At 38.6% G+C, this 18,751-nt stretch overlaps 1 protein-coding gene across 1 annotated transcript in view; it reads left to right on the top strand.

Moving 5' to 3' along the window:
* Positions 1–1,428: 1,428 nt before the first annotated feature.
* PDE1A (phosphodiesterase 1A) overlaps positions 1,429–18,751 on the top strand; it is a 114,866-nt gene continuing 97,543 nt past the window's right edge. Inside the window, exon 1 of the mRNA XM_053471946.1 lies at positions 1,429–1,574. Within this exon, the coding sequence (XP_053327921.1) occupies positions 1,474–1,574 (101 nt within the window). The 5' untranslated portion in view covers positions 1,429–1,473. The remainder of the gene's footprint in view (positions 1,575–18,751) is intronic.

Below are 18,751 nucleotides of genomic sequence, written 5' to 3'. Positions count from 1 at the left end.
TCTCAAAATGTTTTTCTTCACTTATGGCATTATCCAAAAATAACCATCACCAAGTCACACTGATTCCACCTACAAATGCAATTCAGTACCTAATTAGGAGGTACGTTTCCTTTACAGGAGTGAACCAATGTTACTGTTCAATATACATTAACCCCTTAATGACAAAGTCCGTACATGTATGGGCTCAAAATGCATTGTTTTCAATGCATTTAGGGGACCGCCCATTGCCCTTATGGGGTTCAATGTTCTCATCGGACTTGTCAGTGAGTTGCAGTTGGCATCTCTTTAGAAATTGATCAAGGAATGCTATTAATATTGCTTTAGTTGGTTTGCCTTGCCCAAGGGTTGAAATCTTGCCAGCCCTCTCTTGAATGTATGCAGTTGGTGTCTCTTTAGGCATTGATCAATGAATGCTATTATTATAGCTCTATTTGGTTTGATTTGCTCTGGGCTGGCATCTTGCCAACCCTCTCTTGAATGTATTACTTTGCAAAAGTTATATTTACGTACTTTTGCAACGTGTTTCTGGTTCTTTCCTTTTTTATATTTTATTGAAAAAATCCAGTTTATTGAAAAGCTAAATGTGTCTACCAAACTGAGGGAAATAAAGTTTTTAGTTTAAATTTCAGCTCTGGTCTTATTAACCTTTATGAATTTGCTACTACTATCCATATCCATTACTATTTATTATTACCACTATCTTTTCACGGCATTTTCTTAAGGGTTTAGAGGACAATAGTTTATGTTGCAGCTGGTGCGATCGGCGCCAGTGTAAGTGACATTTACCTGCTGTGTGGCATTGCTAAAGAGATGAATAATCATGAAATGATTTCTGTAGCAGATGATACATGGTCCTTGAAAAATAAACTCCATATTCTCCTTGACAAGATATATATTTAAAGTAGAAATGGTGTCACTTAATTGCTTTGCATATGCATATTCCAAATATTTTCGTCTTCAGGATTAACACCTTTTTCCACCGTGGTACTTAAATGGTTAAGCTCGACCTGTTTCCTAGGAATGTTCTTTTTTTGTTCTTTGTATTTCTCTGCCCCTGTTGTGGATATTTTGTTTCCCTACCATCCATTTCTTAAGGAGAGCTTAAGTATTCCCCTTTATTCTAAATGACAATGAATCTGTGGATATTGCAAAGTGCTTTTGTGCTTCAGTGCACATGACTGTAGAAAAACTGAACTGCATGTGGGTAGTGCTTTGGAATACAGGCAGGCAGTTGTATTATTACTATCTCACATGTATTGGTTCAACTCACTATAGCTGGAGAAAACGCAGGAGGATACTTTAAGCTACTGAATGCCAGAGGAAGCATTGGGTTTACTTATCACATTGAATAGCAGTTCTAAAAAATCCCTTCTGCACAGGCTTAACATTTGTATTTTTATAGACAAAATTATTATAGGAATGATTTGTACCTTTTGGTACCCATCTTGATTGTGTTACCATAGGACAAGGACAATGCAATCTTCATCTTATGAAACTGAGGGCTATGAATATACCTCATCAGATTCAAACAAAAGGGAATCAAATGGAAAAATGGTCCAGCGTTTACAAGGAATGTAAGTATTCGGGTTGCAGTGTGATATTTACACATTTACTTTCATTGTGTTTATAAATAGTTATTTGAAATGCGTCCAAATGTTTTCAGTGTTAACTCATTAAAGCTCTGTAGGCTTCTGCTTTCAGAGAGAATATATATATATTTTTGAAAGCTGCCATTTAGGTTTTCTGGTGTTCGTATGTTGGTGTCTTGTATCTCTCATGTTTTTAAGTGTATATTGAATGGTTTGGGCAACTTTGATTGCTTGGTTCATAAGAAGAGATTAGATCAACTATTTACGTGATCTATACGTATGTTTTGGATTTTGTTTTCATTTGTTACATGGTTTTCGTGACAATTATTGTATTTATTTTTACAGATAGATTCAATTGTGCACAATGTTTGACTTTTAATTATACCGTATTTAAATAAATTTGGTATGCCAAACTTTAAAAACATTAAAATATAAACAGTTTAAGTGATTTATAGAAACAATTACATGATATTACAATAATAGAATTGAACATAATTGTAATTGTATGTTCAAATGGTAAACTGCAAATTATAAATAACTTTGGCATACAAAATAATTTCTCAATAGTACATTTAGTAAAAATGTTTCTATTCATTGTATGCCATTATACCACTGAACTAAAAAGGTAGAAAAAGACAGGTAGGAACATTCAAAAACTTCTATTGCTGTTTAACCTTCACAGAATGTATTCTACTCCATATGGAATATTTCTTACCCTTATTGTAAGAACAGTAGATGTAGCTATATTGGTGATGGAGTTGTTGGTCAAAGGTAATACCTTCAGTGAACCAACATAGAAAAACATGTAGAAACAACCTCAGGGACCTCTCTTCCGAAGGAGAGACCTTTGATGTTCTGTAAAATTAAGTGACCCTATGTATGTAATAAAACAGATTGGCACTTTTGACTAAAGACTACAGCTTAACCTTATTGTTACATTTATTTATAAAATATGTATTTTTTATTTCTTAATATTTTCAACTATTTTGTTTAGCCTGCTGTGCTTTTTTTTTTTTTTTTAAAGTTGTTTAACATAAAGACAAATGAATGAAAATAAATGTGTATATTTTAGATTTGCCAAGATTCACTTGATTTATACAATGGTTAAAAATACAACTTTTCTTTATAGAAGAAAAAATATCTGGAAACATAATAAGGTCATCATTTCTGTAATAAATTAAAATACAGAACCCATTCTAATTCCTAAACAATGATAATGGTATATTCTAATTTATATCAGTAGGATACCTGGTAATATACAATTTAAAAAAAAAAAAACATTTTTCGTGGGGATTGTTGAAAAGTTTCAGTTTCAATTCATCAGAGAACTTCTTGAAATGCCAACACTGACACAGCTCAATCTGTGTGGTGCTTTTTAAGAAATCACTTTGATTTAGTTATGCATTATACTGACTGAACAAAGATTTTCCTGTATCAGAAGCTCACTGACTCTTGTATAGAAAACAGTTACACAACTAACTAAACCCTTAAGAAATTTACAAGCAACATGAAGTAGACACGAGGAGTAACCCAAAAGATCACCTAGCATATTGTCTTGTTTAGTAATTGTGTTGAAACCCTCTACTAAGTAAACTATGAATAAAAATATAAGGTTCAGGAACAAATAGTTCATTTTTCATACACTATTTTAACACAATAAAATAACAACCATATTGTACAAATTTCCAATTCTGCGGAAGAAAATAAATTCTTACTCGGAGCTCAAAGATATTTGCCCTTATTGGTTGTATATATTTCTCCTTATATATTTCTTTGTATGAAACCCTGTCTTCGGGTCACTTGATAATGACTAGAATAATATTTATACTTACTGGACAATTTTACAACTTGTTACAGGTCAAGTTATTGAATGACTAGAAACAACATCTTGTTTGGACCTTGCTATTAATAATGTATTCCACTATGAGTAAGCACTGTGATATTTTAATTAAGTATAGAGTGAGTCATTTTGCAGGTTTTACTAATTAAATCCTAAGTATAACACACCTGAAGTTGATTCATATCAGCATTTAAATCAGAATTATTTTGATTAGCAATAACACCAAGATTAATACATTACACTAAAAAGTAATCACTTTCTTCAATGTGATACTCTCAAGTAGTACTTTTTTAAAAGGCAAAAACCCTGTGAATTATGAAGTGTTTTAGAGAAACAGACAGCAGATCTATTTACTTTAAAAAGAACTGACAGTACACGGGTGCCAGTTTTTCTCAAGTTGCTGACTTTAGTTATGACCAAGCCCCATGATTAGTTTATTTGCCTCTGAAGTGCTTATCCTGTCACCTTTCAGCTCTTCAATTCTTCTTCTGCTCACATAGCACCAAAATATTTAATGGCGGAAGAACAGAAAGGCCACTACGTTACTAATGTTCTAAGTATGCAAACTAGTTTGGAAAGTAAGTTGCCAGTTAGTTAAACTAATAACCTTTTAGAACTTTTTTTTTTTTTAATTTAAGGTTTTTGGATATTAGCACAAAGCACACAACAAAACACAGACAAAGCTTGATCTAATTTAGAACATAGTTGCAAGTTTTGCAATCATCTGAAGACATATTTTCAGTTTTTTATTTAATTTTAAATATTGAAATGTGACCCACCTTAAAATAACATTCTGATTATATACTATTAAAAAGGCAAATTCAATTTCAAAAAAATTCTAACTTCTCCAATATTCCTATGGCGAATCAAGTATATTCAGGAAGCATTATGTGGTATTCTGCTTAAAGGCACAATTTTATGTATAGTTTAATGTATAAAATACTATGGTAAATTATATGTATGTCTCATATACTGAAAATACAGAGCCCAAACACAAAAAAAAAACAAAATTGTGTTCAAGGTGTCTATGCATACAATAAAATGACTAAATAATTTGTAGTATCTATGTAGCTATTTAAAAAACGGATACTCTTTTAAAGGATGCTTGTCTGTAGCTATGGTAATGTGTTGCATGGAAATTTTAACTGAGCGGAAACAAATTAACGTTAGTAAGATCCTTGAGTTACTTTTCTAGGCAATTCATTGTCATGGTTACACATGTACTGTCTGGAGACTCTCATGATTTTTTGTGATCAGGCAATTGTGTATTAAGCAATGTGTTGGTTGCATAGTGTTTTTAGGCATAATATGTCATCATAATATGATGTCTGGTGATGTCCTCTTCCTGATCCTCCAATCAGGGGATAGGACATCACCGGAAGCTCCACCATATTGTCCAGAGGTCAAGTTATTTAGGTGACATCATCTCCCCTGATTGGAAGATAGAGGAGAGGATGCAAGTGCCACCATTTTTGGCGGAAGTTCTTGCTGGGTTATGTCCACGGAGGTGTAGGAGGAGATAGAAGGGAGAAGATGAAGACGATGCGGATGTGGTTGGCTGAGAAGATAGGGAAACATTTACAGAGTGTGAGAGAGAGAGTCAGGCTCCATTCAGGCTGCGGAACTGCGTCTCGCTAGAGTTTCCCCCTCCGTCTCGCTAGAGTTTCCCCTTTGCTGTAATCCATTCCTGGATTTCCATATGCTCTGTTCTGTGCTTCTGATTCATTGATTCTGGTTTTGCTCTCTGCTTCAGCTTCCTTTATAAAGTATGCCCCACCTATTTGTTATGTTTGTCTTAGTCAGCAGTCTAAAGGTATGTCCTTCTCTGTTTTGTGTTTAGATTTACTGCTTAGTTTCAGCTTATTAGTGATTCAGTAGGCAGGGTTTAGCACTAGAACCCACCGAATATTGGAGTACTTCCCTGAATCATCTGAGGATTTCGGTTCCTCTCTCCTCTCCCCATGTCCCAGTTAAGATATCCTATCCTTGCTTAAAGGAGAAGCGTCTGAGAATCTCGGCTCCTCACTCCATCCATTGTGTTCCTTGTTCCCTGTCCTTTGTTGTGTCCTGTAATGTATGTCTTGTCTGGCTATGTTTCTTGCTCCAGGAAGAGCTTGATTGGCTTGTAAATACATAGTTAAATCAGTGAGATTTATCCTTACCCATTAGCTCTTCGTGTGGCCCATGGGAGGACAGAATATTTTCAGCGTCCTTTTGTTCAAAAAAAGTTTTCACTTGACTCATGGAAAACTATGTAATTTTTTTTTTTTTCGGCAGAAGTTCAGCTTTTCATTGATGACTGACTCGAGGCAAAGTTTGCATCATAGGACAAGATATGAAGCCTTAAGTACATAAAAAAAAACTATACAGTATTTTCATATTAAACTGCTAAAATTCAGGTTTTTTTTTTAACTACAATGAGTATATTTTAATGAGTAGATTAAAGTGCATTTTTTGTAAACATATTCTGACAATTGGCAATAACCCAAAACAGTCACAAACAACTTTGAAATATATGCTTTTTAGCACACCTTTTTATTTTTTGTTACTCACCAAATACAGTATCAGGATATATGATTATCTATTGCTCAAATAAATTTTTTTTTATGTATGAATCTCCAAAGTCTCCTGAATACCATGAAGACCACATGTGTGTTACATCACATAATCACATGGTCACATCAATACTGGTGCTCCATAGAAACACAGACTTGATTTTAATTTTGTCCCCACAAGCCTCCATGAAAGCGATCATCAGCAATAACTCCTTCATTGCCAAAAGGGTTATTGAAGGGGTTATTGCTGCACGGTCACTATCATGGAGTGATCTTTCTGCAGGAGGATGTCAGGGCTGATCCCCACACTCATGTGGGGGAGTGAAGAAACCCTTGAAGCTGTCTATTGGTGTGGGTTAACATCATATAGGAGTAACTGGGCAGCTTTTGTCATTAAATAAAGTGTCTTGCTATATGAGGGAAGGTTTTCCCTCAATGCAGGGTAGCTTTGAAATTGCTAAAAGTTGCTGATGGGGCTTGGAAAGGTAAAAAGTGCCACTACGTATGTCCTACATATCTGCTCGTAGAGGGTAGGGGATAACTTATACATTATACAGGGCTAGGAGCCCTGCTTGCTGGATAAACTTGCCAGTGCTGGACCTTCATAATGAATAGTGAGGTGAGTGAGTTGAAACTACAACTGTCCTACAAATTGTTCTGCCTACTTAATTTTAGTAAATAGACCTTAACGAGATTAAACTGTCTCAGCTGCTATAAGTGGATATTCATATCCTGACTAGTTGGATATCCTGTGCAACCAGACTTAGGAAACTGATTTATTTACTATGGAAATTACTTCATACAGCACAGCAATTCATTGATGCATTGAAAATGAAAAGGTATAAGTGGTTTTAAATATTTAAACTAAATTAAGATCAGAGACTGAAGCAGAAATTTTGTCTAAAATATGATTGCCCCTTGTGTTAATATGTGTTTAGGGAGAAAATAGGATACTTTCTATTGTGAGTATGCAGCATTATGTATCAGTAGAGAAGGTGGAAGGTCAGAAGATGTTATATAATTAAAATTCAACAATAGTAAATATGTTAGTAGCCAATTTTTAGCGTGACTTTATCTTCATCATTAAACAGTCTGTCATTGTTTAAACATGTTTATTGGGCTTGATCCCATAACCACTAAAACTGTTGTTAACATTGGATGAAAATGGATTGTTTGTGATCCCACTCCCTTACTGAACCCCAAATTACAAACATAGATTCTAGACTGTTAAACAAGCTACATTGCAATCAATACAAAACAACTACTCATAAGCAACGGACTGCATAGAGTTTGAGCACAACCTAATTGATACATTTTCACACATACATTTCGAACCATAAAAACCTGTGTCTAGAATCTAGGAGACATGTAATGGAATTTGGCAGTCAGCAGCCAATTTTTAAATGCTATATTTGGTAGTCTCAGAAACCCAGAGATGTTCTCTAACTTTAAGGGCATCGGCTAAGTGATGTTACCGAATGCAAACACATGAGCTATAACTGACGAAAACAGTCATAGTATAAGTAAGAGAGGTAGGGCTGGGTTAGCCTTATTGACAACCTCTTAAAAACCTTTACAAAAATATTGTATTTGTCCAATATAAGTTATATCTAATTATATGGTGTCACACTTTAAGAAAGAAGGATTTTGGAAATATATTGTTTTATATGTTACATTCTGACAATTATTTGGCCTTTTGTTATCCAAATAAATCCCTCTATCTTGTATACTGGGGTGAAAGCTTTGGTGGCCAAGATATGATCAATATCTGTATCATACATCTAAGCATTGTGGAATTTGGTAGGACTGAAAATTACCCACATCTCATGAACCCTTAAGCCACAAAAAAAGTTGCATTCATTCATTTTCTATAAAGCTGTCGAGGGACTACTGTTGGCAAATTACATACTTATTTGAATTCTATATGTTAATAAATATATATCATATACTACCAGAACACTAGCACCTTTTCACATAAAAAAATCTGTAGTCTTAAATCACTTGACGACAGCAACTGGTTGGTTAATTGTACTAGAAGTTGCACTTGTCTGCAGCTGTTATTTTTGTGCTTGCCTATCACTGATTTGCGTCTCAATAAATATATATTGTAGTAGCAATCCTGCACCTTTCTGTTGAATGGCTTTTAAACATAATTTTCTTTTGTTTAAAGAGGATTTCTCATATCAGCCCACACTATTCTGTAATTAATTGCAAACAGGTGCTCATTTAATGATAAATGGTTTACGTTCTGTGGGATTCTGATTCAACTCAAATCAGTGTGCCCTGTGGTAATTTGTGTCAAAGTGTATAATGAATCAAAGATGTTTTATACTTTCAGAATGAAGTATCTAATCTTAGTCATGATCCCTTATAAATCTGTACTAATCTTCTCAATCGTTAATATTACCAAAATTAGAAAAATTATGGCTTTTGCAAGTCTATTTCTATGTACATACTGTGTAACTTTTAGATGTAAAAAAAAAGGTGTAACGTAAGAATGCTTTCAAAAATAGACATGTTAATAGACTTGTGCATTCAGATTTACATGAATTACAAATTGACAGAATTTGGAAAATTCGACGATTTGTACAAAGCCGCAAAAACTAGGCCAGACCCGCCACAAAGCTTATGAAAACGTAGCAAAAGCTTTTGCTTCTGTATCTTCTTGTTCTTCATCTTCTGTCTTTTCTCTTTTATCTTCTGTCTTCATCCGCATCTCAGCGGACATAAACTGGTGCAAACTTCCAGGTAGAAGTACGTCTTGGAAGCACCACGATTTTGGCGGATATTCACCTTAGTGCTCCGCCAGTTTGGCGGATGTTTGCGCCAGGATATGTGCGATCTTCCCATTGGGAGAGAGGACGTCACCAAAAGTGCTACAATTTTGCCCTATGGTGAAATTCTCCCAAAACCGTGGTACTTTTGATGACATCCACCGCACCTGATTGAAGGATCAGGTTATGTCCGTGGAGATGCAGACAAAGATAGAAGATGAAATAGAGAAGATAGAAGATGAAGAACCAAAAAATGCGGAAGTGTTCTGCAGAGAAGGTAGGAAAAAATGAAAGTGCATGAAAGAGAGAGTGAACGTAAATAAGAGTAAATGTGGGCATCAGGCATTTTAATTACTCAATTAAAAATGCCCACCCAATCTTCATCCATACCTAATGGGCAGGGAATGTAATTTGTTCCCCGAAAATGAATGGGCCACAAAGATTACCGTATTTGCTCGATTATAAGACGACCCTGATTATAAGACGACCCCCCAAAATCTGAATATTAACTTAGGAAAAAAAGAAAAAGCCTGAATATAAGACGACCCCAAAGGAAAAAAGTTTTACCAGTAAATGTTAATTCATGTAAACTATTTTTTTTAATAAAAGCTATGATTGAGAAAAAGATTTTTTTTGTTTTTATTTCTTGTATTTTCCAACCTGTCCCCCAGTTACGCACATCTGCCCCCAGGCTTGCCACTCCAATATGGCACTGTGGCCCATGATATGCCTTTTAACCCTCTATATGCCACTGTGCCCCATGGTATGCCTTTTGACCCCCCTATGTTCCACTCCGCCTCCAGAAATGCCTTATACCCCTATATCCCATTCTGGCATTTAGGGGGTTAAAATGCATATTATGGGGCAGAGTGGCATATAGGGAGGTATAAGGCATTTCAGGAGGCAGAGTGGCATTAAGGGAGTTAAAAGGCATTGTATAGAGCACTCTGCCTCCAGAAATGCCTTATACCCCTATATGCCACTCTGCCAATTAGGGGGTTAAAAGGCATATTATGGGGCAGAGTGGCATATAGGGAGGTATAAGGCATTTCAGGAGGCAGAGTGCTCTATTAAATGCCCCCTTAACGCCACTCCAGAAATGCCCTATGCCCATTTAACACACACACACACACACCCTATACCCCCATTTAACTAACTAACACACACACACACACACACACACACACTCTCTCTCTCTCTCTCTCCCCCCCTCTCTCACCCCCCCTTCCCCCGCTCTCCCCCCTCTCTTACCGGTGCTTCCAGCCGGGGCAGCGGGTTGACGTCGCCTTCTGCTGCAGCCGGAAGGAGGTGTGGCTAGCAGCGGGGGTTTGTATGCGTCCGTCGCGTATACTTTCCCCGGCTGTCAGAGATCAGAGTTCCCTGATCTCTGACAGTCGGGGAAGGTGTATGCGACGGACGCAGACAACCCCCGCTGCTAGCCACACCTCCTTCCGGCTGCAGCGGACGTTGTCTACGCGGATCGCGTAGACGTCAACCCGCTGCCCCGGCAACACATCAGGAAGCACCGGTAAGTGTGTATGATGGGGGGGGTTGGGTGAGACAGGAGGATCCAGGTCCCCTGCAGCGGTGCGGGGGATCTGGATCTTAGTCTCCTAATCAGACCTCTATTTGAGGTCTGATTAGAAGACGACCCCGATTAGAAGACGAGGGGTATTTTTCAGAGCATTTGCTCTGAAAAAAACCTCGTCTTATAATCGAGCAAATACGGTATTTAACAAATGAGCGAACAGAAGAAAAATATAAATCAAATCAATGTTTGGTGTGACCACAGACAGACCAAGATCAGGTCTCTGTGAGGGTCATACCATCATTTCCAGGAATCCTTAGTCTTCTTTGCACTGAAGATAGTTCTTAAGGGCTTTGGCTGTATGTTTGGGGGGCTTTGTCATGTTGCAGAAGAACTTTGGGGTAAATCAGATCCCTAACTGATGTTATTGCATGATGGACAAATAGCTGCCTGACTAAATCACCAACTACCAACATCCCTCACTGCTGCCTGCAATTTTGATTCATTAGTCTAGAGCACCTGCTGTCATTTTTCTGTATCCCACTTCCTGTGTTCACAAAAGCTGAGTCTCTTGGAGTTGTTTCCTTGTCAGTGTTATGGCTTCTTGGCTGCAAATCTTCCTGACCAGACTTATTAGGACAGTGTCTGGGTGTACCAGGGTCTCACTGTTTTCTGCCAATGGTGAGCTCGTAGCACTGCTGGAAACCGTATTATTGCGAAGTGAAGTAAGCATGATGTCTCTTTCATCTGCTGCACTAAATATTCTTAGTCAACCACTGCGTCTATAGTCCTCAACATTGCCTGTTTCTTTGTGCTTCTTCAAAAGAGCCTGAACAGAGCATCTGAGAAACCCATGTCTGCCTTGAAATTTCTGCCTGAGGGAGACACCTTGCTGATGTAGAATGCATCTTGTTCCTGTGCTCAGTCTTGCCATGGTGTATGGCTTTTGACATTAAACCGTCTTTAGCAACCTCATCTTGTGAGTGAGATTGACTGTACCGATATAGCTATTTGTTTTCAACCTACTGTACATATTAAATTGATAATCATTAACACGTTTGGTATAATTGTTTAATCATACACCCAGCTATATATCTGCAAAACCACGTGTACCTTGTACCTTATACTGTTTTGAAGGCAAAGGGTGGTCATACCAAATATTGATTGATTTACATTTATCATCTGTTCACTCAATTTGCATTTTGTTAAATAATACAAATAAACTATTAACATCAGCCTAAAACTTTTGCACATTACCACATGTGTATAATTTTTTGGATGGATGAATATGATGGAAAACATCATTAATTGATGCATGTCACATATATATATATATATATATATATATATATATATATATATATATATATTAGTGCATATATTGATATATATATATATATATATATATATATATATTAGTGCACATATTGATATATACTATATTATACATAGATTAGATTTATATCTAGGTAGAAAGATACACAATTTGTACCCTCTGGATACAGTATTTCATTCACAAAGGTGTTTTCAGTTGAATGAAATGTAAGAATTATGACTATTAGTGGAGATCTACCTAATCTTGGTGGAATTTTATATAATATTACATTGTTAGCAAATTCTAGCACTATATAGAGCGACATATATATACTGGATGATCTCCAAGGCAGAATATAGAATCTAGACAGCCAGATTTTAACGTAGCAGTTACTTGAGGTGTTTTTTAATCCCTTCACTTCTAAAGTTGTAATAAATGCAAACCCTCAAAAAGCCAAAATCATAAAATCAATCTGAGAAACTAAAAGCAATATATTTTTAAATTAAACATAGTAAACTAAGCACTGTAGTTTATTTTAATATGTACTTGAATTAGTTTTATATTAAATATATACCCTTTTCTCTGTGCGTCATTTTCAAATTTAGGTTTTCATACATGAGGCAAATACAGCAGAATGGAACAACAAAGAGCTTCAATGCTATGAGCGTTTTATCACATTAAAGCATACTTTTGATCTGCCATTTACCATAATATTATTAAATAATAACCAGATCATGATTCATCATTTACTACTTTATTTTAACCCCTTAATGACAAAGCCCATGTACGGGCTCAAAATGCATTGTTTTCAGTGGGTTTAGGGGCCGCTATTGTCCTTAAGGGGTTAATGCTGGTGATTATTGTGTACAAAGGACAGTTGTATAAACATTCCTGTAGAGTATTAACCTGTTCCTTTTTTTTTTTTGCTAAATAAAACAAATCCCGAAAGCTTTAAGGCATTAAAAAAGAGGCATAAAAGGGTATGTTATAAATATTCCAACACAAAGACAACCAAATGCAGGTGTACCTAATAAAGTGACCAGTGAGTATATATTCATGGGGAGTTATGAGGCCACAAAAATATTGTCAGCGTCCCTCCTAGTGTGTGCCATGATACATAGATTTGACTTTGGTTACAGAAGAAACATTGCTACTAAACCATGTTTAAACAATTAAATAGACTGACTTCAGGAATGAGACAGTATATTATACAGTAAGATTAGTTCTGTTGCATGGAGGATTGTTTCTGAACGTTTACTGGAACATCCTGAGGCCAAAGCTTTAGTCTGAGCTTGGTTCCGTTATTCCAGAATATTCTTGTTTGTATGTTTCTTTTTTTGAAAGAGCATAAAAGTGCCATGCCTTTTCTAGACCATAACATGACATCATCTGATAATTTTATTGATCACACCATTATAATATGCTCCAGATATATTCAACTGCAGTCTCCAGAAGGCCCTTAACTGAAGTGTATCATCATGAAAAATATTTTATACACTGGGACTAATTGGATATCATAAGATTATTGCAAAGATCAGAAGGCAAAACTATCTAAGTGCGAAGAAAAAAAAAACGTTGCCAAGGTTACAAGTTTTGTGTTTTTTTTCCTTGCAAATAACTGATTTGTTTGATGGAATTCAACCTAAAACATGGCTGCAATGGTCCAAAACTACTTTATACAAAACAAAATGCTAATACAAATAACAAGTATAGCAACCTTACTATTTATGATTACACAAATAAAATAAGTAGTAGTAGTAAAGTCCATTTTACTATATTGTAATGATTAGCATGTATCATAATTTTGCCTTGCAGAAAACTGAGAAATCAATATCATTCCAGCACAATGTAAATGTGCTTTAAGAAGAGAGACTGGAGAATGGTCAATTTTACCACATGACTGGTGTCTATAGATGTTTTGGAGCTAGGCAGATTGTCCTTTAAATACTATTGTATTTATTACTGGTACAGAGTTATTATTTCACCTGATGAATATTGAAACTTACCAGAACCAACATATGATCATCATTATAAACATCTTACTTACTTGTATTATGAGGGAATCTGTGCTTCCATGGCTGATGGCCTCCATGGCTCAGATCTCTTGTTCCTTCCCTGAGTGTATTTTGTAATTGCTAGTGGTACTGGGATAAAATGTCAAACAATTAACTGTGCAGTCACAGTGACAAGGACCTATTATGTATTTTGTTACTAATAGAACTTCTGTTTTTATTAACAAATGTCATGGTCTGAAAGCATCTAAAAGTCACCATTAGATCATTAATGTACTTGTGTTTATGATGCCCTAGGTCATAGTCAGGCCAGTATATTAGACAGTTGATATGTTAGAAAAATGGACAAGGGCAAAAAAAATGGGCAATCATCAGCCATCAGATCTGATGATGATCTGATGGCTTGATGACTGGGTCAGAGCATCTCCAAAACTGCAGCTCTTGTGGGGTGTTCCCGGTCTGCAGTGGTCAGTACCAATCAAAAGTGGTCCAAAGAAGGAAAAGTGGTAAATTGGTGACAGGGTCATGGGTGGCCAAGGCTTATTGATACATGTGGTGCGGCAAAGGCTGGCCCCTGTGGTCAAATCCAACAGACGAGCTACTGTAGCTCAAATTGCTCAAAAAGTTAATGCTGATTCTGATAGAAAGGTGTCAGAACACACAGTGCGGACCCCTGTCCACTGACAAAAGCGCCTACAATGGGCATGTGAGCATAAAACAGGACCACAGAGCAATGGAAGAAACTATCACAGCTGGCCGTGAGCCGGGGAACCAGTTGGTTCCTATTAGCAGGAGACAAACACACACAGAAATCCGGCTGAGGTGATAAATGGATGATCCAAAGGCAAAGTCAGGTCACAAAGCAAGGGGTCAACGCAGGCTGCAAGAATCGCTGGTAGGACTCGCTAAATAGGGTCTGCTACACGAGTAGTCAAATAGCGTACAACGCTTGGGTATAGGTATAAGTCCAGCTGATACCTGGTTTCTGGGAGGTCAGCTGGCGTCTGTCGGCGACAGAGAAGGTGCGTTGCCATAGAGACCCTGCTCGCTTCTGTGTCAGGAGAGGAGACACTGCAATGTTTCTGCCCGTCGGTGGAGCCTGGGAGCAGGTGAGTACGAGGTTCATAACAGAAGGTGGCTTGATCTGATTAATCACCTTTTTGTCTACACCATGTGGATGGACGTCGCGTACCTGGAGAACACATGACACCAGGATACGCTATAGGACAGGGGTGTCCAAGTTTTTTCCGCGGTGGGCCATCATTTTTAGCCTTTATTAAGATAAGAAGATTAAAATAAAGTAAATGACACAAAACCTTTACTTTTCTTCTCACTGATTTCTGGGCCTAGAAAGTTTTGTGACTACAAATTCAGGATTCTGGATAAGTAAAAATAAAATAGTTCTATTTATTCTAGGGATGCACCAAAATGAAAATTCTGGACCAAAAATGAAAATTCGGGGCTCACTTAGCCGAAACCAAAAATTACCCCCCTACCTTTAAAAATAATAAAACAATCCTACACTTTTAATAAAAGTAAGTTACACAACAAAATTGTACAAAAAATTTAATAATGTATATATATATATATTATGATTAACAGCAATCTCAGGCATACCCAGATTCCAGCATGTAATGGTTGGCTGGGCATGATAGGAGTGTGGTTGCTGTCAACAAACATATATAAATTATTATTGTTATTGTATTTCTTTGTACAATTTTGGTGTGTTTAACCACAAGTTTATTAAAAGTAAGTAACACACCAAAATTGTACCGCAAATTCAACAATATGACTTGGCATGATAGGAGCCTAGGTGCCAGCATTTACTGGTTACCTAGGTATGATAGGAGTGTGATTGCTGTTAGCAATCACACTCCTATCATGCCAACAGCAATCACACTCCTATCATACCTAGGCAACTAGTAAATGCTGGCAACTAGGCTCCTATCATGCCAAGTCAGCCAGTACATGCTGAAACCTGGCTAGCTGCCCCCCTTGTGTATTGATGCTGCCAGCAGTATGGGGTCTGCACATCACTTACAGCCTCCCTGTACAGCCATCCTGTACCATGTCCCCCACTTTCACATCCATGCTATCACACACACACACACACACACATTCATTCATTCATTCATAGATTAATTCCCTCAATCACGCATACTCATTCAAACACCCTCCCTCACCCTCATGCTGCTCAGAGACTTCAGTAGGGGGCGCGGCCTCCCTCTGTAGTCTCTTGTACTGCACAGAGGAAGCAGGACTGGAGCAGAGTCATGTGATGTCACGTACATTCACATGACTCTGCTGGGTTCCGCTTCCTCTGTGCAGTACAAAAGACCCTCCCACAGGTAAGCAGCAGGGCCCTTGTGATATCGGTTGCCCTGGCTGCCGATCTCACGCGGGCCGCACCTCGAGGTCCCGCCGGCCCAATTTGGCCGCATGTTAGACTCCCCTGCTATAGGAAGAAGGCAAGCTGGCTGAGGCAGTGTGATACTTTGGGCAACCTTGGGTACTGCCTTTCATGTGGATATTACCGTTACTTTGACACGTACCACCTAAGCATTGTTGCAGACCGTATATACTGTTTCATGGACACAATATTCCCTGACACATTGACCACTTTCAGCAGGATAATGCGCCCTGGTGAGTGATTTGAGGAATGCAACAAGTTCAAGGTGTTGACTTGCCCTCAGATCACAATCCAATTGAGCATTTGTGGAATGTGCTGGACAAACGAATTCTACCCATGGAAGCCCCACCTCGCAACTTTCCACTGCCAAAAGGCTTTCCACAAGACTTTGTAGTGTTTCTGTGAGAATTGTTGCCCATTAATCCAGTAGAGCATTTGTGAAGTCATGTCTTTATGGACCTTGCTTTATGCACTGAGGCATAATCATGCTGGAATAGAAAAAGGTATACCTCAAACTGTACCCACAATTTAGAAGCATAACTGTCACTATTACGCTGGACTATTAAGGAAGGTCGTCCCCGCAGAAGTTCTTCTGCCCAAACTACTGCTACTGAGAGGGGAGTTCCCGGCAGCAGCAGTCCAGGACTTAGATGATCCGAACAGTGGACAACCTCCCACCAGCTGGAGATAGGTTCTGAGCGGCAGCAGCAGCGGCAAGGCGCAGCACAAGACAGGAGCACAATGCGGGTAGTCAGCCGAGCCAGGGGTCAGATACACAGAGCGGGTAGTCAGCCGAGCCAGGGGTCAGATACACAGAGCGGGTAGTCAGCCGAGCCAGGGGTCAGATTCACGGAGCGGGTAGTCAGCCAAGCCAGCGGTCAGATGCACGAAGCGGATAGTCGGACGAGCCAGGGGTCAAAACCAGAAGTCACAGGCGAAGGTACCAAATTGTAGCGCAAAGGAGTATCAGGCAAGCCAAAGGTCAAAACATGAAACTGATAGCACGAGCTGAATACACTAAACTGTAAGACCACAACAGGGTGCCTGTGAAAGGCACAGCCGGCTTTTAAAACTGGCGCCATTCCACAAGCCCCTCCCGGACCAGAACCAAAACCACGCCCCCCAGCCCTCAATCACTTCTCCTGCAACGTGCAGCGTGCCCGGGAGGCGGACCGACGACCGGAGGACGGGTAAGTACACAAGCTCCGGGAACTGCTGTTCCCAGAGCTAAATCTTCCCCGTCGTATACCTCGGGCGGAGGATCGTCCGCTGCCTGGGGAGATGTTCTCCCGGGACCCGCGGACAACCCTCCGCCCGCTACTAACCCCTGTGCCGCGAGCGTTCGAGAACCGCGGCCAGTCCTCCTCCCGGCGGACGGTGATACTCCCGGCGCGTCCGGAGCCGGGATGGTGACAATAACATTGTCCAAAATGTCTTGGTGTGCTGAAGTGGACATACCAAGACATTTTGGGCAATGCTATGATTCCAACTTTGTGGGAACAGAAACACTCAAACGTCCCCGAAGAGTGGAAGCTGTTATAGCTGCTTAGGAGGCACCAACTACATAATAATGTCTATGTAGTTAAAATGTGATGTCATGAAAGTCTCTGTTGGTGTAATGGTCAGGTGTTTCAATACTTTTGTCCACATAGTGTGTGTATCAAGGGCAGATCCAGAGCCTGACCACGAGACAGACATTCACACTAACATGCACCCAGACACACACACATCCATACACTCGCACAGACACCCAAACAACACAACTAGACACTCGGTACTAACTTACACATCCAGACACTCAGCACTAACACACACACTCAAAACTAACACACATGCACACGCTAATATACATACCCAGACACCCACACAAACATAATTTTAGGGGTGTGTGTGTGGGGTCCTCTCCTTTCATGTCCCCACCATCATGTATAATAAATATATATATTATAGTTACTCCACATTGCATGAATAATCTAGTAAACATCAGAAGTTGCACAGTAAAATTGATTTTTTTTTTGGAAAGGTCTGTTTGAATCCTCACATCTGTTGGCCACAATAAAGACTTATAATGGATGTGCCAGACGCATTGTTTTTTTTAAAAAAACACAGACCAAGAGAAATCCTTTTAGAAGAACAGTCTTTTAATCGCTTGCATGCATCCACTGATTATTTCCTTGATTGAACGCATTGTAGGAAGCTTAGTCATCTGCATACCTACCAAATGTCCTGAGTTCTGCAGTCTCTTCTTGGTCCCTGAATTCCATCGTCTTATTTTACCAATCTAGCAACCACCTCTTTACTAAGCACAGAACCAAGGGCAGCTCTATGGGCCAATTTATAACACACACTATGTGAGTAGCTGAATATGAGGGATGGTGCATTCCTTTAAACTGTTTGTTGAACATGCATTGGTGTTTCAAACATTTACATGTGTAGAATAAGCTGCCAATCTGCATGTTAGCTCAGCATGCTGACAAACTAATGACAAGCTCATTCAGCCAAAGCCTCTACAGAAGTATGATAGTTCCTGCAGACTTTGTTAGAAATCCACCTTATAGGTCACATATTTGCCTCTTCCTTATTTTGGCACCTTGTATGACATGTATACTATGTGGGCGAAAGTATTGGGGACATCCAAAATGTCCTGGTATGCTAAAGGGGAGATACCAAGACATTTGGGACAATGCTCTGTTTCCACAAAGACATGGTTGGATGAGTTTGGTGTGGA

Source organism: Spea bombifrons, chromosome 7 (genome assembly GCF_027358695.1).
Source record: "Spea bombifrons isolate aSpeBom1 chromosome 7, aSpeBom1.2.pri, whole genome shotgun sequence".
Classification (NCBI taxonomy): Eukaryota; Metazoa; Chordata; class Amphibia; order Anura; family Pelobatidae; genus Spea; species Spea bombifrons.
Note: the sequence above shows the minus strand (reverse complement) of the source record. Positions and strands in the feature narration are given on the sequence as shown.